Source organism: Sceloporus occidentalis, unplaced genomic scaffold, assembly GCF_023333645.1.
Source record: "Sceloporus occidentalis isolate IW3139 unplaced genomic scaffold, rSceOcc1.0.p SCAF_1, whole genome shotgun sequence".
Lineage (NCBI taxonomy): Eukaryota > Metazoa > Chordata > Lepidosauria > Squamata > Phrynosomatidae > Sceloporus > Sceloporus occidentalis.
In genome coordinates, this window is record NW_028316981.1 from 180,640,147 (window position 1) to 180,666,452 (window position 26,306).

The 26,306-nt window shown below is 41.7% G+C and overlaps 2 protein-coding genes across 7 annotated transcripts in view; one reads left to right on the top strand and one right to left on the bottom strand.

Moving 5' to 3' along the window:
* LOC149322925 (non-structural maintenance of chromosomes element 3 homolog) lies at positions 1 to 9,230 on the top strand. The gene is made up of 11 exons (XM_089484906.1): positions 1 to 85; positions 866 to 926; positions 2,809 to 2,916; positions 3,312 to 3,375; positions 3,905 to 3,984; positions 5,247 to 5,341; positions 6,889 to 6,968; positions 7,053 to 7,098; positions 7,293 to 7,355; positions 8,098 to 8,212; positions 8,872 to 9,230. Exons 2-11 carry the CDS (start codon positions 882 to 884, stop codon positions 8,950 to 8,952), a joined length of 777 nt encoding a protein of 258 aa, XP_089341032.1. The 5' UTR covers positions 1 to 85; positions 866 to 881; the 3' UTR covers positions 8,953 to 9,230.
* The window catches only part of LOC149322926 (6-phosphofructo-2-kinase/fructose-2,6-bisphosphatase-like), a 23,854-nt gene continuing 6,678 nt past the window's right edge, over positions 9,131 to 26,306 (bottom strand). For 2 of the 6 annotated variants that reach the window (XM_089484864.1, XM_089484855.1), the window contains exons 2-15: positions 25,539 to 25,664; positions 25,307 to 25,403; positions 18,395 to 18,461; positions 18,225 to 18,299; positions 16,168 to 16,224; positions 15,844 to 15,965; positions 14,956 to 15,163; positions 13,283 to 13,429; positions 12,680 to 12,784; positions 12,291 to 12,420; positions 11,708 to 11,770; positions 10,525 to 10,589; positions 10,069 to 10,206; positions 9,131 to 9,664 (exon numbers count right to left, since the gene is read on the bottom strand). In XM_089484864.1, the coding sequence (XP_089340990.1) occupies positions 9,605 to 9,664; positions 10,069 to 10,206; positions 10,525 to 10,589; positions 11,708 to 11,770; positions 12,291 to 12,420; positions 12,680 to 12,784; positions 13,283 to 13,429; positions 14,956 to 15,163; positions 15,844 to 15,965; positions 16,168 to 16,224; positions 18,225 to 18,299; positions 18,395 to 18,461; positions 25,307 to 25,403; positions 25,539 to 25,664 (1,460 nt within the window). In that variant the 3' untranslated portion in view covers positions 9,131 to 9,604. The other 4 variants (XM_089484879.1, XM_089484871.1, XM_089484886.1 and 1 more) reach the window with 3 other exon arrangements.

Sequence of the window (26,306 nt, forward strand, 5' to 3'; positions counted from 1 at the left end):
TGAGGCAAGTCGCAAAAGGGCTGCAAAAGGCGCCCAGGTTGTTATTTTTCAGCACATAAAAGGACTGGAATCCGCCTCTTCCTGGGTAGAAATACAATTGGTTCACCTATATATGTGTGTGTATATATATATATGTATATGTATGGAATTCTGTAGAAATACCATTGGTTCGCCTATGTATGTGATTGATTCACCTATGTATATGTACATATAGACCCCTATATGTAGAAATAAATTGGTTCACATATTTATGTGTGTGTATGTATGTGTGGAATTCTGTAGAAATACAATTGGTTCACCTATGTATATGTACATACATATACACCTATGCATATATGTGTATGTGTAAGTAATTCTGTTGAAATACAATTGGTTCACCTGTGTGTGTGTGTGTGTGTGTGTATAAATGAGACATTTAGCCTTCTCTACCAGAAGACTGCAAGTGCCTCACAAAAAACCACTACTGCATTGGGCAGTTCAAGTGGCCTCAGACTGGATTGTTTCTTCAGTGAGGATGCAGCCTTAATAAACAAACAAGTAAAATGTCTCTGTTCCTGTGCTGAGGACGGCTGCACCTGTTGGATCTCTGCCTGCCTTATGTCAGCCAAAGACTTTGGATTCATCCCTGGATTATTACTGTTATTGTTTTTTCTTGGAAACAAATCCCAAGTGTCCATGTATGTGGGTTCTTTAAAGTTTCAGTCCCAAAACTAACTTCTAGACTTGAGGCCATGGGAGATTTGGTACAGCAACATTCCTAGAAATTTCTAAATTTCTGGTCAGGAGTAATGGTTGGAGGTCTTAAATAAACCATCTCCCCAACAGCAGGCTATCTGCCCTAACCTCCTTTTTCTGTCTTTCACAGAAATCTCATCCCAAAGATGTCACAGCGCAGGCGCAGTAGCAGAGGACCGGGTCCTTCTCAGGTAGGTCAGCTTCTTGTTTTGTTGTGTGGTTTCATTAATGTGTAGCTCGTCCTGTTGTAGTTGTGTGCCTTCAATAATAAAAAAATACTTATTTCTTACCCACCTCTCCTCATGGATCATGGCGGGGAACAACTCAACAATGAACAACGTCAATTACAACACATTAATTAAAACATACAGCAGTTTAAAAGGACTAATAATACGTACACATTTTAAAACAATGATATAGTCTAGATATAGACAGAATTGGAATGGAAGGTTTGGCATATCAACTCTTCAACCCTGCTTGCTAGGTGCCAGAGGACATCATATTACAGCAGACCCCCATGCCTCCCCCAGACACACTTGTTTCCATCTAAGGTGGGGGAAAAGAAATGGCAGAGCCACACAGCCATCAACCAAAGCAATATCCCATTGTTATTACTGGCTTATCTTAAACCTTAGATGGATGCCTGAAGAAGGAGGCTATCAAGACCCTGGCCTGACAGAATAAAACCCGTGTCTTCAACAAAGAAATATAAACCATGGTTGTATAAAATGTGTCTGGGGGAGGCATGGGGGTCTGCTGTAATATGATGTCCTCTGGCACCTAGCAAGCGGGGTTGAAGAGTTGATACGCCAGGCCTTCCATTCCAATTCTGTCTATTTTTCTACTCTCTGTCTCTGACTCCTATTCCTTCAAAAATAGCAAGTAATAACAAATTTGCTGTTGTAGAATAGTAGCACAAGGCATTTAATCACAACCTGTGAATTATCAGGCTGCTGTATATACTCATGTATAAGTCTAGAAATTTAGGTTAAAAAACTCCAAAAAACCTGAGTCAGCTTATCCACAGGTCAATGTAAGTACTCTATCTTAATTTTTATTTTACAAAAGGAACACTGTCTGGTGAAAGGCAAGAGTATAATCTGTCCTGGAAGCACCCCACACACATACTCTTGCATCCATCCAGCCTTTAGTATGAGCACAAAAAGTTATGCCTGCTGGAATTTTGTAAGTTCTTTGGCATTGTTTTCTTTTGCCTCATCCTTTAGATCCTATGCTATATGTCCCTAAGTTTTACCCTCGACTTATCCACAGGTTATATCAAAATCCATAATTTTAGCCCCAAAACTTGCCCTCGACTTATATATGAGCTCGGCTTATAGTTGAATATATATGGTACTTCCACGTTTTATGATTTCCTTGTTTTAGTCATATAAGGTACACCACCTCAGAATGCTTATTGAAAAGTGGTATATAAATTCTGTGAATAAAGGAGGCCTGATCCTTTTCCATTTGTATTTTGTGCAATAAGCATGAAATAGCATTCTAAAATTCTGCAGGCTTCCAAGTGTGAAATAACTGATCAGAAGTGTAATTTATTGCTTGTTTATTTAGAAGTACTGTAAATGTGTTCACTGTGTCTTACTCCCAGGTCAGTGAGAAGAACATTTCTACCTTGGTAACAGGTGGTTTAGATTTGGCCACTAGGGCATCTTTGGTCTAAAATACACCACAGAAATAACCCAGTTTGAGACAGCTTTAACTGCCCTGGCTTAGTGCTATGGAATCCTGGAAATTGTAGTTTATTGTGTCACCAGAGCCCTCTGACAGAGAAGTCTCACAAAACTACAGTTCCCAGAATTCCCTAGCGTTGAGCCAGGACAGTTAAAGCAGTCTCAAACTGGATTATTTCTGCAGTGTGTTTTGGACCCCTGATCCTTCCTACTGAGCCTGGCAAGTGATGAGATATGATGGTGGGAGTTAAACATCTGGAGAGCTACACATTCCCAAAGCTAGACAAGAGAGTGCATGTTCCCCCAGATGGGTGACATATCCTGAGCATCTGACTGGTGGATCTCAAATCCAGTTTTTAAAAACATTTCTGTATTCTCCCAGGAACATTCCATGGATGTAGATGAAGAATACACAATGACTGAAACTCAGACACCCAGTCAGGTGCAACGCAACTTGGAACGACGGCCACAGAATCAAGTGGAACAGAAAGTGAGAGAGTGTCTGCTTTTGAAGCCTGTCTGTCATGATCAGTTGTAGCCTGGGCTGTGTATGTTTGGCTTAAAAAAGAAAAAAAATTGTTAAGAGCAATGTGACGCATAAATTTTGTAAATGAAACAGTGTTCATGTTTTATTCTAGACTTTAAAGTTATGAGAATGGTAAGAACATTTAAAGCCCTTCCCCTCAGCACCTGGAAATCTATTTCAGCTTCACTTCCAACTTCTGCCATTTTAGCAAGCACTGTCCACCCACTTTTAAAAATATCTTTGCAGCCATAATTCTAGAAAATGGCTCTTCTGTTTTTTAAAAAAATGCTTAGAGACACATGAAGCTTTACTCTGTGCAGCACTACAGCATGTACATGACCTTGCCTGCATCTTTTCAGGTGAATGAATTAGTGCAGTTTCTGCTAGTCAAAGATCAGAAGAAGATCCCTATTAAACGGAAAGGTAAAAATAGCACTGATTTTATTTTATTTCATTTTTATCACATTGTTTCTAAATTAAGGCCAAATAGATTTGCGTATGTCTGCTCCAATGATTCAATTTGTATGGTTCAGTTTTTCAAAGAACATAAGCTTGTTTAGCAATGGATGTTCTATTGGAGAATGGAGAGAAAGAAGGGTAGAGTGATGGGTTTAGATGGAGAAAGATAGGCTACCTCCTACACTGCTACACCTAGTGGAAGCTCTGCCCAGCATTGTCTGGTTTCTGACTCCTTAGCAAGCTTTGATCACATATTTCTAAACTCTACAACCATGAGGACCTCACATTTACCTTAAATGTGGTATCTCTGCATTTAATTACTCTGTGTTTCTGAGTATAGAAACCTTCCTGGAACATTTTGCTCTTTGTCTACAATATCTACATATAACCAGTATTTTATTTATTTATTTATTTATTTATTTATTTATTTATTTAGCGCTGTAGATTTTCAGTATAATCAGACCTTATCAGCAACTCTTTTGTTTCATTACAGAAATTCTAAACTATGTCATCAAAGACTATAAGGATATCTTTCCTGAGATTTTGAAACGTGCCAACAAAACTCTTGAGCAGGTGATGAAATAAACTGTTGGTGGTTGGGGTAGAAATATCGGGTTCCCTTATTTGCTTATCTCATGGGTTCTGATATGGGAAAACTCAACAAGATATTTGGACTAGGAAAAGTCACTGGAACATATGGTGAGGGCGGATTGGTTGCTCTAGCATTCAGTTACTTATTGGTCAGGAGTGTGAATCATATTGCCCTCCAGGCTTTGATGGACTGCAACTCCTAGCGGTCTTTGCCAACATAGCCAATGGTAAGGAATTTTAGGACTTGCAGCTTTGCAGTCTCTGGGGGCACTGACCTCTCATCAGGAGAACTTTAAAATACTGAAGTAGCACAACATAATTTTCAAACAACTGACAAACAGCAACAAAATATCGGGATTGCTTTCTTCAATATAATCTGCCCCACACACTTAGATCCTCTGGGGAAAATTTACTGCAGCCAACAAAGACTAGGTTGGCTGCAGTTACCCAGAGGGCCTTTTCTTTTGCAGCTCCCAGATTATGGAATGGCCTGTCAGAGGATATCCAACATATTACCAACCTTGATGGCTTTAAAAAGGCTATCAAGATGGATCTTCCCTGAATAATTCACTCAGTCGCCCTCACTGATATGGACTATCCTAGTGACTACCCCAATATGTCCTGTTTCCTGTGTCTGGTTGTTTTAATGATTTTAATTGTATTTTATTATTGTCATGTTGGAATTATTATGTTGATTTGTTTTAAGGAGGGAGGTGATAGTGGGATTTATTTTATTATATTATAATAATAAAATTTTATTTCTATACCGCTATTCCAGCGATATATTGTATGGATTTTATTGCTGTAAGCTGCCTCGATCTTATTGGAGAGATGGGGTAGAAATAAATATTATTATTATTCTCACCCCTGCTGTAAACAGTGAAAAAGTGAGGTGCATGTCAGGGGGCTTTGTCTTTGCAGTCGGTTTTTGTGACGTGATTTGTCTTGTCTTGAATAAGACAAGCATAAATTGTTTGCCAAGATTTTATGACTTTATCTGTCTTCTTCTGAGATCTTTAATTTTTAACTGTGTGGAATCTGGACCCACAACCAAGGTGCTGGTTTCTTGCAAGACAGATCCCCAATGTAGCAATCCAAATTTTAGTGTTCTCCATAAACACGATAACTTAGGCAAGTGACAGAAATGATTTATTTATCTGTGTCTGGTTGTACTTCCTCATTGAAAGAGAAGAAGGGTGTTTCAGACTCTGTTCTGAATACATCTTTATATTGTGTTTTCTCAGGTATTTGGCCTAGAAGTGGTAGAAATTGATCCAAAGTATCACACCTACATTCTGATCAGTAAATTGCCACCATTGGAAGAGGACGTCATGAAAGAGTAAGGAGAGGTGGGATGGTGGGGTGGTCCAGTTCTGCATTGGTTGTCCTGGCTAAAACAGAAATAAAGTTTAACACAAAGAATATTCAAAATCTGTACATGCACCCCAGGACATTTGGTGTCACAAATCAGATATTTCTTCCTCAAAGACTAATGTTTGCTTCTGTCACACTGCACATGGGGTCTCTCTTGGGCAGTTCATCACATCTTATTTTTGGCTCCAATACTATATCCCAATACTCATTCATATGATTATATACTAACCTTGGCTTTAGGCAACATCCTTGCCTTGACCCCAAGTTAAAATTGAACTTGTCATGTGATCTCCACACTCACAAAGTTTTTGTTTTCCTATGGACATTTTCACACATAAACTGCTATATAGGTCTGTCCCTGGGCTTAATGACATGCATCTGAGGAAGTAGGCTCAAGTCTATGAAAGCTCATGCTAACAACCTCTTTCCTACAGTTAGTCTCAAAGGTGCTGCAAGATCTCTTTGTATGCTGATTTTCCAGACCAACATATGTCTTTGAATACTGCACTAAGAAGTATTCAGACCCAAAGAGTATGAAAAACACAGAGGTGATCCACATCCTCCTCTAGGCTTGGGAGGAGAGCTTGGGTTTCAAAGTTACACTGTATTTTAGATACGGTCCATTGTTGCCTTTGGAATGTAGTGCAGCAGAGAGAATGTACGGCAGCCAGGACGTTGACTCTTCTTCATAGAGGAAAGGCTGGCTCTTATCTTGCACCTCTTACACTGAGAAAAGGGGCAAGATCATGTTGGTTACACATTTTAGTTACTGCTCAAGGCTTGCTACAATTTTTCAGCTTGGTCATAATTGGAGCTGAATTAACCACTAGTCATCTGTTGATATGGTGCACACACAACCTTGTTGTTGAAGGGATGTCATATTGAGGACGGAGCAGGCTTGTTTTCTGCTACTTCAGAGACTAGACACAGAACAGTGGATTCAAACTATAGGAAAAGAGATTCCAGCTCAACATTAGGAAGAACTTTCTGAGAGCTAAGAGCTGTTTAACAGTGAAATATGCTGCCTGGGAGTGTGGTGGAGTCTACTTCTTTGGAGGTAACAATTGTGTCTTCCTGCATAGCAGGGGGTTGGACTGGATGGCCCTTGGGGACTCTTCCAAGATTCTCTAGAGGCCTCATCATACTTGTTCTTGGTGTTGATCACTCTGTTCTCTTAGCACACTGAGATAAATGGAGGTGGGAGCAGAAGGCTGTCCTTACCCACCACTGTTTGGTCCTTGCTCTAGAATGTTAGTTTCCTCCCATGGATGGATGGATGGATGGATAGGAGGGAGGGCTTATGACCCTACCAAAATCAAGTGCTTGTGTGATTATTTGATTCAAGTCTTATTTCATCATTGTATGGTATGTTTTAACAAAGGTATCAGAAGTGTTAATTTCTAAAGTTAAAAGCAGTTGTTTGGTGTGAAAGGTGACCCCAACTTTTCTTACATTCCTAAATCCAGCATTCATGTCTGACTGCAGAAGCTTGGTTCTGTTCTTCTCTTCCAGAGATGAGAATTCCCCCAAGATGGGCCTCCTTATAATCATTCTCAGCCTTATTTTCATGAGGGGCAATGTGGTCAAAGAATGTAAGTTTCGGTTGTACTTCCTTCATCCCATTTCCTTGCTAGCCTCACTTGCCAACCCTTATTTTTTGCTTTCTCTCAATTCAGCTGCTGTCTGGGAGATGCTGAGGAGACTACATGTTGAATGTTCTGGGTAATTATTGGCTGATCTCAGAAAAGTTCATTTTGGGATGGGGGTGGGAAATGGATAAGCATCTTAGCCATAGGACTGACCTATGTATCTATGAGTGGGCTGAACGGAATTGTATTCAGGGATTGGGAAAGCCAATAACTCTGTTCATCAGATGCTTTGTACCCTGGCAGAATCCCACTCTTCCTTTTTTCCAGGAAAAAACACAGAATCTTGGGTGATGTGAAGAAACTGGTGACAGATGAATTTGTCAAACAAAAGTGAGTTGACATTGCAAAGCCTTCTGTGTTTAATGGTAGAACAGTGGTGGACAGGTATGATCTATAATTCCATCAGCCTTATCCAGCATAGCCAAAGGTGAAGGATGCTAGGAATTTCAGTCCAACAACGTCTGGAGGGACTGCACTTGCCTACCCCTCATCTAAAAGAAATGGGCTGCTTTGAGATTATCTGGAAACTGGAATTCAGAACTCATTGTTCTGTTTTGTGGTGTTTTTCTAATGGCTAAAATGTATTGGAGAATCAAGATCAGAGTTGTCCTTTTAAAGAATGGAGTTGGGATTAAAATGTAGGCTGTTGGGAATCTATCCTTTGTCACTTTATCATTGTTTAGGAGTTGAAAGCATCTAAAACTTCATCAGTTTCCAAGGCATAAATGAAAATTGGATCCTCAGGTTTATGTAGCAGTGTACAGCTAAGGATTGAATATGCCTAGAGCTGTAACCATAGTTCATTAATTTGTTCCTTGTACAGTAGTAATGGTGAAATCTTTAATATGGACTGTACAAATGACTAAAACATACCCTCACTGTTTATGCTGTTGCATATGAATGCTGGTGGCTCATTGTAGAGGAGTTACAGGAATCTTTCCTTTGTTCTGGATAACACTAAACAGCTTTCAGCTGGAGATATTTTCTGCTTCTGTACTCCTGGTTGGGAGATAGCTTGTTTTTACATATGAATGTAGCAGTCATAGTTGTTATCACTTTCATCACTTTCTAGGTACTTGGAATACATTCGTCTTCCCCTCACAGATCCACCAGAGTTTGAGTTCAGATGGGGACCTCGAGCTGCTAAAGAGATTTCCAAGAAACAGATCCTACAGTTTGTTGCTAAGGTATTGACCAGCTGCTACAAGACAATTGGCAGTCAAGTGAAGGATTTAAACCACAGGCTTTTGTTTTCATCAAGAGTCCTTAATAAAGTTTATTGTGTGGCTGTACCCATGATTTCAGTAAATCTCTACTTGCAGTAAATCCAAAGTGTCTGCATGAAGAAATCACAGATTCTGGGGTTGGGATTCACTTTGCATGTATTTATAAGTTTGGTGTGTTGTATGTTGATGCACCCTTCTCAGAGATGTTTGAATAGTTTGGCAGAGTGGAAGAAGTAGAGATGTGAAGGTTGGGAATAATCTAGATTGTGCGTTTTGGGGGCCTACACTACCTCTGCAGGATATTGGCAGTGCTTCATAGCTTTTCCTTGACATCTGAATATAGTCAGGCTTTTCTCAGGGGTCATGAAGTATAAGTTAGTACTGTAATAAGGTTAAAAAACAAAACATGATCTTAAACTGTGCAAAGGCAAACAGATTCTATATTGTTGGGGTTAAAAGCACAGGGGTACAGCCTGAGCCTTGTGCTTGTGGATAGTTTCTCCGATCTCTTCTCCATTAGGCTGGTGACTTCAGTACAAACATAAAAGGGATCTTGGTGTCTTCTTTCTTTTTCCACTCTGGATTTTCCCAATTGGGCTCATCTTATTTTTCTACCTTAGATACAGAACAAGAATCCTAAAACTTGGACGAACCAGTACAATGAAGCTGAAGCAGAGGCCAGTGGTACACGAAGACACTAGGGATGATGATGTCAGATTATGTGGAGCTTTCAGAAACTTCAGCCACCCACTGCCTTAAGTGATTGCCACTGGAGGAAGTGCCAGGAGTTCCACTTCCTAGGAGAAAAACTGTTTTTTCCCAGATGGTTTGATAATGGTGAAGAAGTATAGACTTGAATTAAAGAGTACTATTCATAGACTATTTTTTCTGCTTTTAAATGTCACCCCATAAATTGCACAGAAAAAGTTATATTTGTTAAAACAAAATAAAAATAAGCAGCACAATCTAGGCAAAGTTATACATTTTGATAGCTTATTAATTTCAGTTATTCTTGTGCTTTCCAGTTTAAAGGAACCAGGCTTCAAAAGCATTTGACTTTGTCCAGACAGTGCTTCATCTTTTTTAAAAAAATACTCCTTGTTTTCATTTCTTTTCTTCCTCAATGGATGTTTGAAACAAAGGCTCCACATGTCCACTGAAACAGACAGGCCAGTATAACAATTTCCTTTTGGAGAGATGTACTTGTGTAAGGCATGCATTATCAGCTGGTCCAGCAGTCCCATACCCATCTTTATTTTTCTAGCCAGCACTGTGTGTCTCCATTAGTATCAGTAATTCCACAGAAGAATGGAAAATAGGATTTTGAAAACAAGTATTTTACTGAGAATACGTCTAATAATGATCTGGTACTGTGTCCAGGGCTTCTTCAGGATCGCGTGTCACATCAACATTCTGCAATAAAAGACAGAAAACAAGGTCAAAGATAGTTTGCCAATGGCTTCAAGAAACAGTGAGTCCTAACTGGACAAATTTAAATCGGTGTGGTTAAATGATTAGAGTATTAGAATGACAGCATAGGATACCTTAGTTTTGTCACTTGTCCTAATATGGACCCATTGCATGAAAACCTTCCCCTCTCTTGTAAATGTGATTTTCTAATATCTTGTGGGTTGTCGTTTGTGATATGTTCCCTCTCCCAGTTGGAGGGGCAAATCTTGGCCAGGAAAGCCTTGGAAATTTCCCACAGCTGTCCACCAGGTTAGCACAGAAACTAAGATACACAGCAAGCCAAGGTGATCAAATCTAGGGTGATTGAATTTGGTTAGTGAGCCAGTTGAGAACAGGGAAATCTTTACCTGAGGGTCAAACAGGCAAGGGAGAGGGGGCAGGCCCAGGTCTTTCCGGCAGGGTTGTTTTGTTGGCTCGGGGCTGGCCATTGGCACGGCGCGGAAATGCCGGTACAAGGGGGCCTGGCTAGCTTTGTAGGAAAGATGCTGAGGATGTAGGGTGGAGATAAGAGGAAAATATTACAGAGGGAGATATGCAAGTGACTTTGAACATGGTAATCTTTTGTACTGGAAGATCCACTTTGAAGTGAACAGGTTGGGTTAGGTGTGGAGCTGATAGATTTTGCTAAGAAGCAAAGTTCATTACATTAATGGTATCACTTGGAGGACACTTCATAGCAAGTAAGTGATGCCCAGAGCTTGTACAGTAATCATAGTTATTGTGTTCTTCAGCAGACCCTCTCAAGAGGAACCCCTGGATCCTCAGCAAGGGATCCTCTTTAATGGGGCAGGAATTCTGCTTACCTGAGGACGTTCCCTGTGTGTATTCACAGCTTCGATGTTAAGGAAAATGGATTCGACTTCACAGCCTGCCCCCAAAAGGACAAATCCATTATTGCCAAATGTTAAAAGGAAATAGCAAACATAACCATTCACCCGGTTTCTCAGTTCATGCATATCTTGGGTTTATGTACTAGGATGTAGCAAGCTACTTGTTTGAAAGGAACTGTTATTGGTTCTAATGGAGAACTGAGTACGTGACTTTAAGCTATTTTTCTTCTTTAGACAAGCCTTAAAATCTTTTCAAATTTACTGTGTTGCAAAGAGAAAAATCTAGAATTCCACCATACCAATGGTTGCTGATGAAATCCTTGTTACTTGTTACTCTAGTGACTGCAAAAATAGAAAAGTCCATCCTTTGACAAATGCAATAACAAACAGTAGAGAAGGAGGATCATTTAGGTTCTGCAGATTTTATAACAGCCTTATGGACATGCCTTTTAGCAAATCCTTCTCTTTCTGCAGCTTTGTATTTGTCCATACACATGGGAGAGGGTCACTAAGAGCCTCTACAGACTGGTGTTATATACTGGTGTGGGGGTGTGGCATATGCACGGTGGCCGCCCCCACGTTAGCGTCACACTGTGCGCCCAACACTATGATAGGGGGCATCATGGCGCTCCATTGGTGCAGCATTTAAACGCGCTGCACCAAAGGAGCGCTGAAAAGCTGCCGTCGCCATCACAACTAGAGCACCCTTTCCGTGGCATGAAAAGGAGCCACTTTTTGCCCCTTCTTTGTCCTTGTGAGGTGGAAAGGCCAGTTTGGGGCTGTGGTGTACGGTTGCTGCAACCCTCATCTGGCAAGGAAAGGGGTGGCACAGAGCTGCCCCTTAGGGGCCATCTGTTGAACCCCTGAGTCGGCATATGACTGCTTGATATCCCAGAACCAAAATGCTGAACTTGGGGAAAGAACAAAATTCAACACTTTTGTGAGTGGAATGGCATGTTTGAATTGGCGTTGTGTGCTGCGTATCTTCAAATGTGCATGATCCAGGGAGTCACACCCTGGCAGATGTCCATTGCATGCCCCTGAGTTTGATTGTCTCCCAGCTCTTTCCAAAGTAAACAACATTGCTTTCTAAAGTCCACAAGCAGGCCTTTCCCTCAGAGTAAAAGGGCATTTTGTCCTTGGTTGAGACACTCACCATAGGCCACAGGCGTGAGTTTGAGAACGGTGTGGAGTGGGCACTTGAGGTAAGGCAGCTCCTCTGGTTGGGGAGAGAACATCAGATGGGTCAAAGGAGGACTGAACAACAGATCCAGGGCTACAGTTGCCTATTCAGTTCCCACACAGGGAGGCTGGAGGCTGAAGTCAAAGCCACAGAGGAAAATGACATAATTGCCAGCACTTCAGGAGTGGGCAGCCCGTGGGCATCCAAATATTGAACCGTCAGCCCTAGTCAGCATCTTAGTGAGTACATAAATGCTTGATATGCTACATCCAAAATCCTGAAATTGGGGGAAGTTGCTGCCCAACAGCACCCAGTCAATTCTGCAAGGGCAGATAATCCTTGAGAAAATTCAGATATTTTCCAGAAGTGGGTGTTAACAAGGAGGGGATTGGTTGTTAGAGAATATCCCACACACTGAAGGAGTTATATTGGGGCCAAACTACTGATAGTGCACTCAAGCACTGACGTTTCTGTGCACAGTCTATCAGATGAGAAGGTGAAGCTGGGGAGATGGAGACATTCAAGTCTACTTATGCAAAACAGTAGATTCTGGTACCTGCACTCTTGTCCAGGAAGTAGGCCAGGAGGCAGCGCATGACAGCTTGGTGGCAGATCACCAGCACGTTTTCTTGCCTCTCCAGTTCCATTATGACAGGCTCCAATCGCTGTACCAAATCCTCATAGGACTAATTGCGTGGGAAGATAAAATAAATTCAGAGAGACCCTTACCAATGGCTTCAGCCCTAGCTTTTTGGGAAGATTTCTCTTTTGCCTCTCTGACAAACTACCGTACATCTTCTCCCTTTGCTAGCAATTCAGTGATTATAGATCCTCTTGGGAAGCATCTTGCTGTGTAAGATCCCACAATTCACAAATTTCTAGGCATGTGGCATGCTAACTCAATAGGCCCAGTTCTCAAATTACACCTTATGGGGCCTTTCGTACCTCTCCCTTAGGATAGCGGTATCGATATTTATCCTGGTCTCGCAGAGCAAACTCTTGTGGATGAGCAGCTTGGATTTCTTCATACGTCATCTCTTCACAGACACCCTGAAATATAAGAAATTGGGATATCTCAGTTCTGGGTATAAAAAAGAAAGAGTTGAGTCTACTATGCTGTTGGACAAAGGAATATGAGGTGGTAAGATGCATGGATTTTCTTTCTAGTATGCAATGGGGTGGAGGTGGGGGCAAGGAATGAATATTAGCAGCTCATGCCCACTGGGGAAAGATGGAGGGTTGCAGCTATTGGGTGAAGAATAGAGACAGGTGCAGGATGATCAAATGTCCTTCTAACTGCAAAGGAGGACAAGGCACTGCAAAGTGTAGGACATTCCCAAATAAAAGCCAAAACAATAATAATAATCCTGCTTCTTAGTGATGCTCAAAATGGAGGACATTTTGGAATTCCTGATGGACAGAAGGTTGAAATGTAGACCATGTTCTGGAGAAGGAGAATGTCTTGTCACTCTAGACAGGTGAGACCATGGACTCTGCCTCCCCTTGTGAGATGTAGGAATGAGATTGAAAGGGAGTGTTGGTTCTTACCGCGTCGATCTCATTCAATGCTTTCCATTGCTCATAGGGTACATCCAGGGCTTCTGCTGTCTGGATTGTGCGCTTCATGTGGCTCGTCCATACCTTGAGGTCTCGGATGCACTGGGAACGGATGAAGCCAGCCAAGGCACAGGCATACTGGCAGACAGACAGAAAAAGGGATACAGGCTTGTTGTGTGTAGTGAGATCTATATACCTTGCCATAATGCAGCCAGGGAAGTTGTATGAATTGGCTCAAAGGGGGGAAAGTCCCATTCATCCCTTCAGAAGAATAAATGCTGTTCTTAGAATCATAGAATCATAGAGTTAGAAAAGACCAGAAGGGCTATCCAGTCCAACCCCCTGCCATGCAGGAAATCTCAATCAAAGCATCCCCGACAGATGGCCATCAAGCCTCTGTTTAAAGACCTCCAGGGAAGGTGATTCCACTTTACTCCAAGGGAGTGTGTTCCACTGTCGAACACCCCATGCTTTATAGTTGAAGAGAGATGAAGAAGATCTCTTTAAAGTGTGAATGATAACATGCAGATGGTGTTCAGGGACAGCCTTTCAAAGTGAGAGCCAGCATGGTGTACTAGTTGGAGCGTTGGACCACAACTCTGGAGACCAGAGGCTGAATTGCCACTCAGTAAAAGAAACCTACTATGTGATCTTAGACAAGGCACACTCTCTCAGCCTCAGATGAAGGCAAAGTCGAACCCCCCGCCCCAACCTAATCTTTTCAAGAAAACCTGTGCTAGAAGAATCCCCTTAGGGTTGCCATAAGTTGGAAATTATTTGAAGGTGGTAGTAGCAACAACAACTTTTCAAAGTACAGTGGATCTTTGTTATACGCTGGGGTTTGGTTCCAAGATCCCCCGTGTATAACAAAATCCATGTATGCTCAGGTCCCATTAAGTATAATGACATAGCAAAATGGTGTCCCTAATAAAAAATGGAACATCAAGGTAAATTTATACTTTTTTGGAACATTTTCAAACCGTGTATGCTTAAATCCGTGTATAAAAAATCTGTGTATAAGAAGGGCTGACTGTAATCCCCATTTGTGTAGACAAGAACTGGTCCACAAACTTTTTTGGGCTACTGCCTGCTATCTTCTTGGGGAGTTTTCTATCGTGGGTTTTCTTGGCAAGATTTGTTCAGAATGTAGAATCCTAGCGCCCCCACCTCAACGTGTATTTCTTGATATTGGATCTGCTGTTCTACTACATGTTCAAAACAGCTATTCTCTGGATTCCTCTGGCATCCCACTCCCGAAAGTGGAGGCTGCTGTCTCCCATTCTAGTAACAGCATTCTGCTTCAGACAGCCTGAGCAGACAAGCTAAGATACTTGTGCTGTCACTCGGGTTAGACTCTGGATCGGTGCAGGGATGGCGAACATATAAATTATCAAATAAACTAATAAAAATAAAATGAAAAATAAAATAAAATAAATAATAAATAATAAAAATTAATAATTTTTTTAAAAGTAACAAAATAAAAATGATGTTTTTTTTTACTTCTATATTTTATTCTATTTTTATCTTATTTTACTATCTGATTATTTATTTATTTTTATTTTGTATTTTTATAGTTAAAATATTTTTAAAATATTTATTTTATTTTATTTTATTTTTTCTTTTCTTTTTTAATTTTATTTTATGTTAGATCCCCCCCGTTGTACCTGTTTGCCACGCTCAGATAGTCCTGAGTCACCCCCAATGCGCCCTCGCAAATTGAGCTCGCTCTCCCCATGGCGGCTGAGGTAGATGGAACGGGGCGTCACGTGAATGTTCATCAGGTAATAGACTGTGCGGCTCTGGATGTGGTCCTGGACCCGGTTCACCAAGTACCGACTGCCAACGTTAAAAATCTTGATATAGGATAAGGAGCTGTGGGAAGGGGGAAAGAGAAATAGATTTATAGGCTGGAGGGTCCCTGTGACAATCCATTCTGTGAGACGTTCTGGAATTCATCAACTGAAAACTGAAATTGCTCTGTTTGACCCAAATTCATATTTTGTCTCAATTTGCATAAGTATCTCATTCTGCAGACAAAATGCAGATACATGGGAAGCACAGGGTGATCATATGTCATAATTGCAAAGGAGGACAAAACACTGTAAAATACAGGACATTATAGGAAATTGTAGGGCATGGCATAACAAAAGCAAAAAAACACTAATATAAATATAAAATCATGCTTCTTCATCATGCTCAAAATGGAGGACATTTTGGAACTCCTCCTGGACAGAAGGATGAAATAGAAGATGCGTCCTGGAAAAGGAGGATGTCTGGTCACTCTGGGGAAGCATTTCAAATCCTGAAAAAGGGCTACACAAATGCTGCCTATTAGCTATGTGCAAAGATGTATGAGAGCTCCAGCATCAGCTTTTTAGAACTAGTACTAAAAAAATCTTTTGGTTGAAAATAACCATTTCAACCAAAAGAGTTTTCTTCAAAGTACAGAGAATATTTACAGCAATTAATTGTGACAGAAAATCTTTTTCTCAATAATACATAAACCTCCCCTGATCATTTAACAGGAGCGATATTCCCACAAGCTTCCTTACCTATCCAACTCGTCATCGAGGGGCTCATAGGTTTTCTGGTAACATTCAATCCTCTTGAGAAAATCTTCCACAACCTCATCACGGTTGCAATCTTTATAGTCTGGGCTGGTTAGTTTCACTTGCTGTGAGGGGGAAGCAGGCAAGATAACAAGGTGAGAGAAAAAGGAATCACTGGATTCTGTGTTCTCACTGCCCTGATTTGGGATTGGAGGAAAGAACTTTAAAGCTTAATAGAGGGTAACTTCCAAACAGGATGGATGTCTGGTGTTGAAATTAAGTACCACCAAGGAGGTTGATCTGGGACAAAGAGGGGAGAGCCCTTACCGTGATATTTTCCTGGATGATGTCTGGGTCATCGCAGATAGATTCAATGAAGAAGACCTGTTACAAGAAAGTGACATATCATGCAAGGTGAAAGTGGTGTAGAATGCCAGCCACCATCAACAGGTTGGAAGTAGTTATTATGCTTCATAGTATAGTGCGCACTGTAAATACTACAATATTTACTGAGACAGGGCAGGGGGCATCACTGGGGGGGGGGGTGCAGTCTGCGCCAGGTGACATCCTAAGGGGGGGGGTGATACCACTCTTCTCCAAATATCTGCCTTTTGGCAGAAACAGGCTGTGGCCTTTGCCTGTGTCCTTTTAAAAAGCTGAACAGATGGTATGAGTGTGGCAAAGCTCAGTGGGAAGAGAAAGGAGAGGCCCCAGGCTTTTAAATTTTTTTTTTTAATTTTACAATTTTAATTACATCTTGCCAAATTTTCACTTTAACCACAGGAAACCATGTACCTGTAAATACATTTAGACTGTGCATATGATATTGTAATATAAAGGTACAATTTTAATTTTCCTAGTTGTTTATGTCACAACGATTACCATTACATTCAGTGATATATGGGCATTACAGTGGGCTTGCCACATTCGCTGGGGTTAGGGGCACAGGACACCCATGAAAGTGGGAAAACTGCAAATTAAAAAAAACTTTTTTTAAACCTCTCTAGGAATCTTTAAGTCATCCAGTGGAACTGAATGATCAACATCTGGCAGAAACTGACCACAGAATCATGCTGGAGGACCTACATATGCCTAGAGAAGTGTTTTCTCTCTGTCCTCCAACGTCCAGTAGCATCACACTGGAGGAGCTAGCGATTGCTAGAGATAACATATTAATCAAATCTGCAAAAGTTAAAGCCGCAGATGTGGAGGGCTAACTGTACAATTTATGATTAACTTTTGTACTAAACCTATTTTGTATGGTGTGGTATCACAGGAGGTCATGGGCTGTGTGTGACACCATGAGTTATCACACTAGGTGATGCCAACAGGCAAGCTTGTTTTCTGCTGCTCCAGAGACAAGGACACGGAGCAATGGATGTAAACAACAGCAAAAGAGATTCAATTTCAACATTAGGAAGAACTGCCTGACAGTAAGAGCTGTTTGACAGTGGAACAACACACTCCCTTGGAGTGTGATGGAGTCTTCTTCTCTGGAGGTTTTTAACAGAGGCTGGATGGCCATCTCTCTGGGGCAGATGGACTGAACCATTTTGTGAAATATATTCAAGAAGGCCATTGGTAAACCATTTATAATTCCAGTTAGGGCAAGAAAGAAGTTTGGGATGAGTGGTATGAATGAAGAAGAGAGTTGATAGGTTTACAAGGTTAAAGGAAGTTGAAGAGGGTATGTGAAGGTAGTGTTTTGTTTTTTTTAATGAGGAGGAGTATGAGGAGTTTGTTGAAGAGGAATGATAGGAGGTAAAATTCTGAAAACTAATCAGGAAGAATACAAGATGAAGAATGCACAGGAAGATTTGAGAAGGCGAATCAAGAAGGAAGGGAAAGGGAACAACATGTGAATTCAAATGTAAGAAAGCTACCAATAACAAAATTCATATATAAGTAACACTTTTCTTTATTCAAGAACTGTTCTGTTGCTGTGACATGATGATAGGGATATAGTGTTTTGATGTACTGAATATAAAAATTGTTTGATGATATGAATGTACGAAGATATGGATGTATTATTTTAAATCGTTTAATACATTTTTCAATATTTTTTTAACGAATGGGGTTGGACTGGATGGCCCTTGTGGTCTCTTCCAACTCCATGATGCTATGAACCCTAGTGATGTCACTGAGGCAGGGGACACCATTGTCTTTCTCCATCTTATTCTTTCAACAAACAAAATACCAGCTGCTTCTAGAACCGCAACTTATAGTGCATGAAAACAGGACTGAGATTGAGCAATGATGCGCAAAACCAGAACATATCCATTACTTTCCACTTTGCTTAATTCATTCTGTGTTAAGATTCTGGACTATCTTCCTCTGGCAAAGAAAGCACACTGCTCTGTCTTTAGGGGCTGTTTGTCACTTACTTTGTAGCCATTTTCCTTGGCGAACTGAAGGATGAGGGCACGCCGTTCCCGAGTGGTGTTTGTGGCATCAAAAACCTAAGGAAAGGACAGAGAGTAGGGCAGCTGAACCCGGCTACATTCTGAGTCAAAGCAAAATATGTCAAATCTCTATTAGGCCTTTGTCCACTTACCGCAACCTGCCCCTCTTCCACACTCAGATAAGTTTGGACATCGCAAAGAGCTGCAAGTGCACACTGTCTGTTGGGGAATAAAAGGAGAGGTTACATGATTATGTTACATCATCTAGAGTGACCAGATAGCCTCCTTTTCCAGGACATGTCCAACATTTCAACCTTCTGTCCAGGAGGAATTCCATAATGTCTTCCATTTTGCCCATAAGTAAGAAGCATGAGTTTACATTCAAACCATGGATGGTTGAATCCATGAATAAGGAATCTGTGGATCTGAAGGATCAACCTATTGGGATTGAAACCGATCACAATAAGATTGGAACCAGTTTCAAATGGGAACGATGGCCATAAACAGTAACCCGATCAACAATTTGCTTTAAATCATAGTGGGAACGTGGCCCTAATCTATCATACAAGCAGAACTTGAATAGGGAGCTTTCCAGTTACTAAGCTAGCCCCTATACATTAGTACCACTCTAGTGCTTTCACTAATTTGTTTTTGCCATGGGTGGAGGGTGATAGTAACATATTTTGGGATGTTTTAAAATAAGTTAGTGTAAACTAACATATCCTGCTTCTGTTAGCCCCTTGTTCCCTGACTTATGGCCAATTGATACCACAGTCAGCTTTTATTGTACCTCCAGTAATTTTACCAGGGATTGTTCATACACTCTCAGTCCTATATAAGCTGGTTTAAGGACAAGAAATACACCTTCAAAATAAAATATAAAAGTCTCTGAATGACAGATTCTGGTTTCTGAATCTGGAGTGATAGTTCTGGTAAATTAGGGATACAGACAGGAAGGTCATGTCTGCCTTGTTCAATTTGAATTAATGCTAAGTGAAGGGTTTAACAAACTGCTGACTTGTACCAAGTGCTACAGTGAAAACAGCTGGGACCCAGTGAATGCAGCCTTGGATGCTGTGTTTGCCCAAGTCACCTTGCTCTGCATATGAAGCAAATATTCCAAGTCAATAACATGGTATTGGGCAGCTCAAGATTCTAACCCGCCACCACAGAATTTTGGCACTGCAAACAGGGAACTGCAGACATTTCGGGAAAACGTCAGAAAACATGTTTCTGAGCCTGACTTCCTTGCTGCCCAGCTGGTATGCTTGGTATTTTTTATGGTCTCTGGCCTAGCCGTGCCAACTGCATCCCGCCTTACCCTTAGGCATATGAGTCATGGTTCCTCCCATGTCAGAGCTAGCCTAACACCTATTGCTTCCTGAAGAGGAGGAGGAGATTATGTTCCCTCTGTACCCCATGTACAGAAGGCAACTGAACTGCCAGCTGAAACTCTCTTCAATGCTTGGGAGATGACACTGTGGCTGCTACTACACCCGAGGCAGCAGGCTACTTTATGGGAGAGAAGGACAGGTTGCAAAGCATGCATAATACTATTCTGCAACAGGAGGGACTAGCTGGGCAGTCTAGGAGGAACGACTAAGAAGCTTCTAGCCACTGGTGCCTTCAACATCTACTGCCTGAGGTGCCCACCTTTCTCTAATGGCAGGTCTAGCCCTGTCAACTTCACTGCAAACCCCTGCCTCCCACCTTGGCTCCACTTTTTCTGAGGCAATTCCATCAGCAGCAACCACAGCCTGTAAAGTCTCCGGTACTCAGCACCTGACAGATTGAATATACATATATAATGGGCCCTTGGTATCCATGGGGATTTGGTCCCAGAACCCAAGTGAATACCAAAATCCATGGATGTTCAAGTCCCATTATATACAATGAGGTAGTAAAATTCTGCCCTTACATAAAATGGCAAAATCAAGATTTGCTTTTGGATTTTTTTTTTTTTTTTGGGGGGGGGGTATGTTCAAGCCGTGGATGCTTGAATCCGTGGAAGCACAATCCATGGATACAGAGGATGATACTACCTCCTCTCTTTGTCCCTCAACTACCATATTTAAAACATACCTTTTTATTTCATTACCATACCCCCAAATTTTGTATTTCTGTGGCTATTTACTGTATAAGTCTAGAAGTTTTAGTCAAAAATTGATCCAAAAAACCCTGCGTCAACATGTTCACAGGTCAATGTAAGTATTGTACTTTAACTCTTATATAAAAAAGGAACCTAGCCTTTAGGGTAAGTGCAGTTATGTCCACTGGAATTTTATATGTTCTTTGGCAATGGCATTGTTTTCCTTTGCTTTATCCTTTAGCTCCTTTGTTACATGCCCCTAAGCTTTACCCTCAATTTATCCATGGCTCACACCAAAACCAATTTTTGACCTCCAAACCTGCCCTCGACTTATACATGAGGTTGATTTATAGTCAAGTATATACGGTATATAGTCTGATTATAAAGGTCCTTCTTGGGCAACAATTCACTCCATGCATTTGAAGAAGTAAACCAAGTCTATGAAAGCTTATGCTACCAACCTGTTTCTTCCAGTTAGTCTCAAAGGTGTTACAAGATGCCTTTGCGTACTGATATTCCCAACTACGAATATCATATATAGTATCAAGGCTAAGCCTCTGAATTCCACATCCTAGAGAGGCAGGCATCAAAGCTGACCCTGTAATAAGTTCCAGGCCCAGGTGCTTCCTCCTTGTGTTTTTCGTTTCTCCTTGCTGCTGCAGTGGTGCATTTCCACCTAGAAATTAAGTACTGAGCCATGTTATTCCACCTGGTCTTGTGGAATTTATAGATTGGTTTTAAAAAAATTGGCTGTTTTTAAATTGCTTCTTCTTGGATGATCCCGCTACACATTTCAACAACAGCTTCAGTGTTATGTGAATAGGTCTTTGTACGTATTTTTTTCCTGCTATTAAAACTGCATTTTAACAATCCAGAAGTGTGGCAAATAAGGTAAGGATGCAAAACCAAATCATCAACGTTTGCCAAAAGCATTTTGGCACTGGCTTGCTTCTGGCTCCTAACTTGAAAGCTGGCTAGAAGCCATGGTGGTCAAGTTCAAAGGCAATGTAACGCCTGTGACCCAACCCTGTTGTGTCTGAACTGTGGTGACTGGCTGACCTATTACTTAGAAGGTCCACTTTGCAGTGCAGACTGCAACTCCAGAAATTTCTGATATTTGCCCCTGAAGAAGGCCAAATGGTGATAAGGCCAAAACATGTCAGGCTTTTAAAGAAATATAGTCAGCCCTCCATATTAGTGGGAGTTAGGGGTGCAGAACCCCAGCAAAAGTTGAAAAAACATATTTCTAGGTCTCCAAACTCGCACGCTACAGACTCTTGTCAACAGTGTCAGCCCATCAATCTGTTTCACACCTTATTTTAAACTGCTTTCCAGCTCATAGATCTTCTCTCACCACTCCTGTTCTTCCCAGTCCATTTCCTCTCAATCTCCTGTCCTTCCAAAAGAACCTTCCAGGTTTTAAACCATTTTCCACCCTTTCGATCTCTCACTCCACTCCTATTCATACCAGCCCACCACCTCTCAATCTCCCATCCTTCCAAAAGAACCAGCCAGGAGGTCGATAAGATTGTCATATTTAGTAGCTTGCTTTATTTTTACACTTTAAGGTAACTGCCAGTTGTTTTGGAATGACAGTCGGGAGAACAATGCTCAGAGAACTATGCCTATAATTTTCTGCACATTTGTTGTGTGCTTTCAAGTCGTTTCCCTTAAGGTGACCCTAGAAAGCCAGCATGGTGTTTGAGTGCTGGACTGTGACTCTGGAGACCAGGGAGATTATCGCACTGCGTTCTGAGACCGTTCTCATCACGTGATGAGAACGGAACGCATTTGAGTATACCGCACGTATGTGTTCCAATCGGGTTCTCAGAACGCTTAAATGTGTTCCAAATGTGTTCCAGGAGGGTACAGATATGAATGTGTTCCCAGAGAGCTGAAACGGGATGAGAACGTTCCAACAGAAGTGTGTGCGATATTCTTATCTGTTCTCAAATCCGTTCTCTCATTCCTCCGTCTCCTGATTGGCTGAAAGAATGACAGGCAGGGAGGGAGGCAGGCAGGCGAGCGACTGCAGTGAGGGAAGGTGTGTGTGTGTGAGGGGGGAAAGAAGGAGGGAGGGAAGGGAGGAAAGTTGGGACAAGTGAGAGAAGAGGAAAGAAGGGAAAGAGAGAGAAAGAGAGAGGGAAACAGGGGGGCCAGAGCAGAGAGCAAGAGGGAGAGGGTCTGGCTGCTTCTGCGGGGGCCTCTAGTGTCATGTCCAGCGGGGCTCCTGTGCTGGCAGCCTGCAGGAGGCAAGGATGGCAGGGATGCCCAGGACCTTCTCCTCCTTCCCTCCAGGAAGGAACCCACAAAAGCTCCTCTGTTTGGAGCAACACACAAAAGCAAGCAAACAACTCCCAGAATTCCATAGCAAAGAGCCAGACAAAAATTAAAGCGGGAAGGGAAGCTCACAGGCCCCACCTGGAATATTGTGTCCAGTTCTGGGCACCACAATTCAAAAAGGAGCGTGTCCAAAGGAGGGCGACTAAAATGGTGAAAGGTCTGGAAACCATGCCCTACAAGGAACGACTTAGGGAGCTGGGGATGTTTAGCCTGGAGAAGAGAAGATTAAGAGGTGATATGATAGCCCTGTTTAAATATTTGAAGGGATGTCACATTGATGAGGGAGCAAGCTTGTTTTCTGCTGCTCCAGAGACTAGGACCCGGAGCAATGGATGCAAGCTCCAGGAAAAGAGATCCCACCTCAATATTAGGAGGAACTTCCTGAGAGTAAGGGCTGTTCGACAGTGGAACACACTCTTTCCTCAGAGTGTAGTGGAGTCTCCTTCCTTGGAGGTCTTTAAGCAGAGGCTGGATGGCCATCTGTTGGGGATGCTTTGATTGTGATTTCCTGCATGGCAGAATGGGGTTGGACTGGATGGCCCTTGTGGTCTCTTCCAACTCTATGATTCTATGATTCTATGAAGGCACACATTACATGCGCACACACACAGGAGGCAAAAGGCTGACAAGCAGCCAAAATGGGGAATTGGGATGACAGCAGAGGACTCTTCTTTTCTAACTGGTTTAAAGAGCTGCTATGGCTGCCGGGGCTCTGCCCTTGGCCCAGTCCCCTCCCTGGCAACTTGCTTTTCTTCGGCTTGAAGAGACCTGCATGGAGCTCCTCCTTCTTCCCAGCCTTGCAAAGGAGGTTTGGGATGTAACTTGCAAGGCTCATCTCTCCTCATTTCTCTTTCTCCCTGCCTTCCTCCCGATCCCTCCTTCTTCCCTCCCTTCCCTCCCTCCTCCTTTCCCCCCTCTCTCTCACACACACACCCCTTCCTTCACTGCAGTCGCTCGCCTGCCTGCTTCCCTGCCTCCCTGCCTGTCATTCTTTCAGCCAATCAGGAGACAGAGGCGGCCTTGGTGGAATATGTTCTCGGAACGGTTTCAGGAATCGCTGTGCGGTAAAATGCAGTTCTGATCACGTTCTGATCACGTTCTAGTTTACTAATGCAGTAATATCTGTTCCAGGAACGTTCTCATCACGTGATGATAGGAACGTTCTCAGAACACAGTGCGATAATCTCCCAGGTTTCGATTCCCAGCTTGGTCACGAAGTCACATGCTCTCAGCCTAAGAGAAAGCAATGGTAAACCTCCTCTGAACAAATCTTGCCAAGAAAACCCTATTATAGGTTCACCTTAGGATCCTCATAAGTCGGAAACAACTTGAAGGCACCTAACAACAAAGATGCTCCTATCACAGGGTTTTCTTGGCAAGATTTGTTCAGATGGGATTTGCCTTTGCCTTTGCCTTCTTCTGAGCCTGAGAAAATGTGACTTTACTAAGGTCACCCAGTAGGTTTCCATGGCTGAATGGGGATTCAAACATGGCCTCCAGACTTATAGTCCAGTGCTCAAACTACCATTTTGGTTCTACACATTTACCTAGGAATACAGTATGTTCTACTAGGGTTTGCTACTAAGTAGGCAGTCATAAGATTTTGCTGTAAATAAACTATGTGCAGGTGACCAGAATAGATGTTATTTCATTTTATTATCAGTTGATGGACACATTTCTAGGTAACTGTGGTTTTAAAAAATGCCCAAGCTGAGGCACAAGAATTTCCAAGTGTGAGAAAAACAACACGACTTGTATGTTGACCATCATGAAGAATAATACAAGTGTGTATTGTGCTGCATATAATGATATGCAAAATAACAGAACCAGCACTTGAGATGCATAGTTATCTATGTACATATTTCCTGAGACAATTTCATTAAATGCTAAAAGTAGAGACTGTGTTCAGAGCTTGGATAAATATCTTTTTTACTACAGTTCTTACTATCTTCCAGCCAACAATGCCATTGGTCCTGCTGCTGGAGATTTCTGGGACTTGTAATCCAAAAATTAACTTTTACAAGTTCTGCCCATGCCGCCACATAGATAAAAATTCCAGTCAGACCAAAGCTCCTTAAAGTTGTGAAATCCAAACATTTGGTTCTCTGGAACCATGGGCAGTGTCTAAGCTGAGAGCTTCCAGTCCCAGCAATGGTTTTGTAGTTAAATTATCTACCTTTCCATCTGCCTAGCAAACAAATCCTAAAATGTCACAGATTTATTTTTTTCAATTGCTTTTCTGTATGTCTCCTACTCTTTCTCACAGGAACAAAGGAAGCTTCCATTTACTAAGACAGATCATTGGTCCATCTAGCTAGTGTTTTCCACAATGACTGGCAGTAGCTTTGCAGGTTTGTTTTTAATAATACAATAGTCTTCCCTTGTTTTTCCCAGAAGTGATAGGAATTCAACTGTGTTTGTGTGTGTGTGAGAGAGAGTGGGATGGGGAGAGAGATGTATGCTTTGCTGTTGCTATTTTTAAATAAATCAGGGTCAGATATCCTTGCCAATCTTTTGCAAATTGTCCAGAGACCCACCAAACCTACCTTCTGCCCACCCTTGGACTGCAAGATAACTTCTAGATGTGTCTAGTGGGGTTTCAAATTATCCAAGTTCTAGATGAGTTCCTCACCTCCGGATCTGCATAGCCTCCTCGTTGTCAGGTCTGAAAAACTCATAATTCTTGTAGGTCTGGACGGCCTCCCGACGATACTGCCCGACATTGAACACTGGGGGAGATGAAGACTAGGATGGCCTGGGTTCTTCAGAGAGTCCCTTCAACATCTGCTCAAGAGGCTTCCCACTTTGTGCCCCAGTCTAGGGTTCCACCCACTTTGAAGGGGCCCCTTCTTCTCCCCCATTACCTTTTGTAGGGATGCCAATCCAGTTGAGGTAGCGGGTGAGCTTTTTGGAAATGTAGGTTTTTCCACGGGCCGGCAACCCCACCATGATCACCATGGTTGGTGAATTGGTGAACTGTGGCACGGAAGCTGTAGAAAGGGGAACAAATGAGGCCTTTGAGCAAAATTAAAGCTTGGGGAGAACAATTATGACATTGATGACAATTACAATTAGGTTTTGTAAAATTTCTATCCAGTATTTTTCTCAATAGCAGCTTACAAATAATTAAAATCAGTACAGGTTGAGTTTCCCTTATGTGGAGTTCCAAAATCCAAAATACTCCAATATCCAAAATTGTCCACGTGGTTGGCTGAGATAGTAACACCTTTGTCTTCTGATGGTTCAATGTACACAAACTTTGTTTCATGCACAAAATTATTAAAAATATTGTATAAAATTTACCTTCAGGCTGTATACAAAGGTATACAAAAGCACAGATCAATTTCATGTTTAGACTTGGGTCCCATCTCCAAACTAGGTCATTACGTATATGCAAACATTCAGAAATCCATAAATAAATAAATAAATAAATAAATAAATAAAATGTTAAAAAATCAAAAACACTTCTAGTCCCAGGCATTTCATATAGATGAGATTCAAACTGTATAGAAATCCCTATTAATGGGTCTGCCATAAGTCAACAGGCAACTTGAAGGCACATACACATACAGAGTGAGAGATTGCACTACATGCAGTTGTTACTTGCCTAGCAAACTTTTTGGATGAACTGG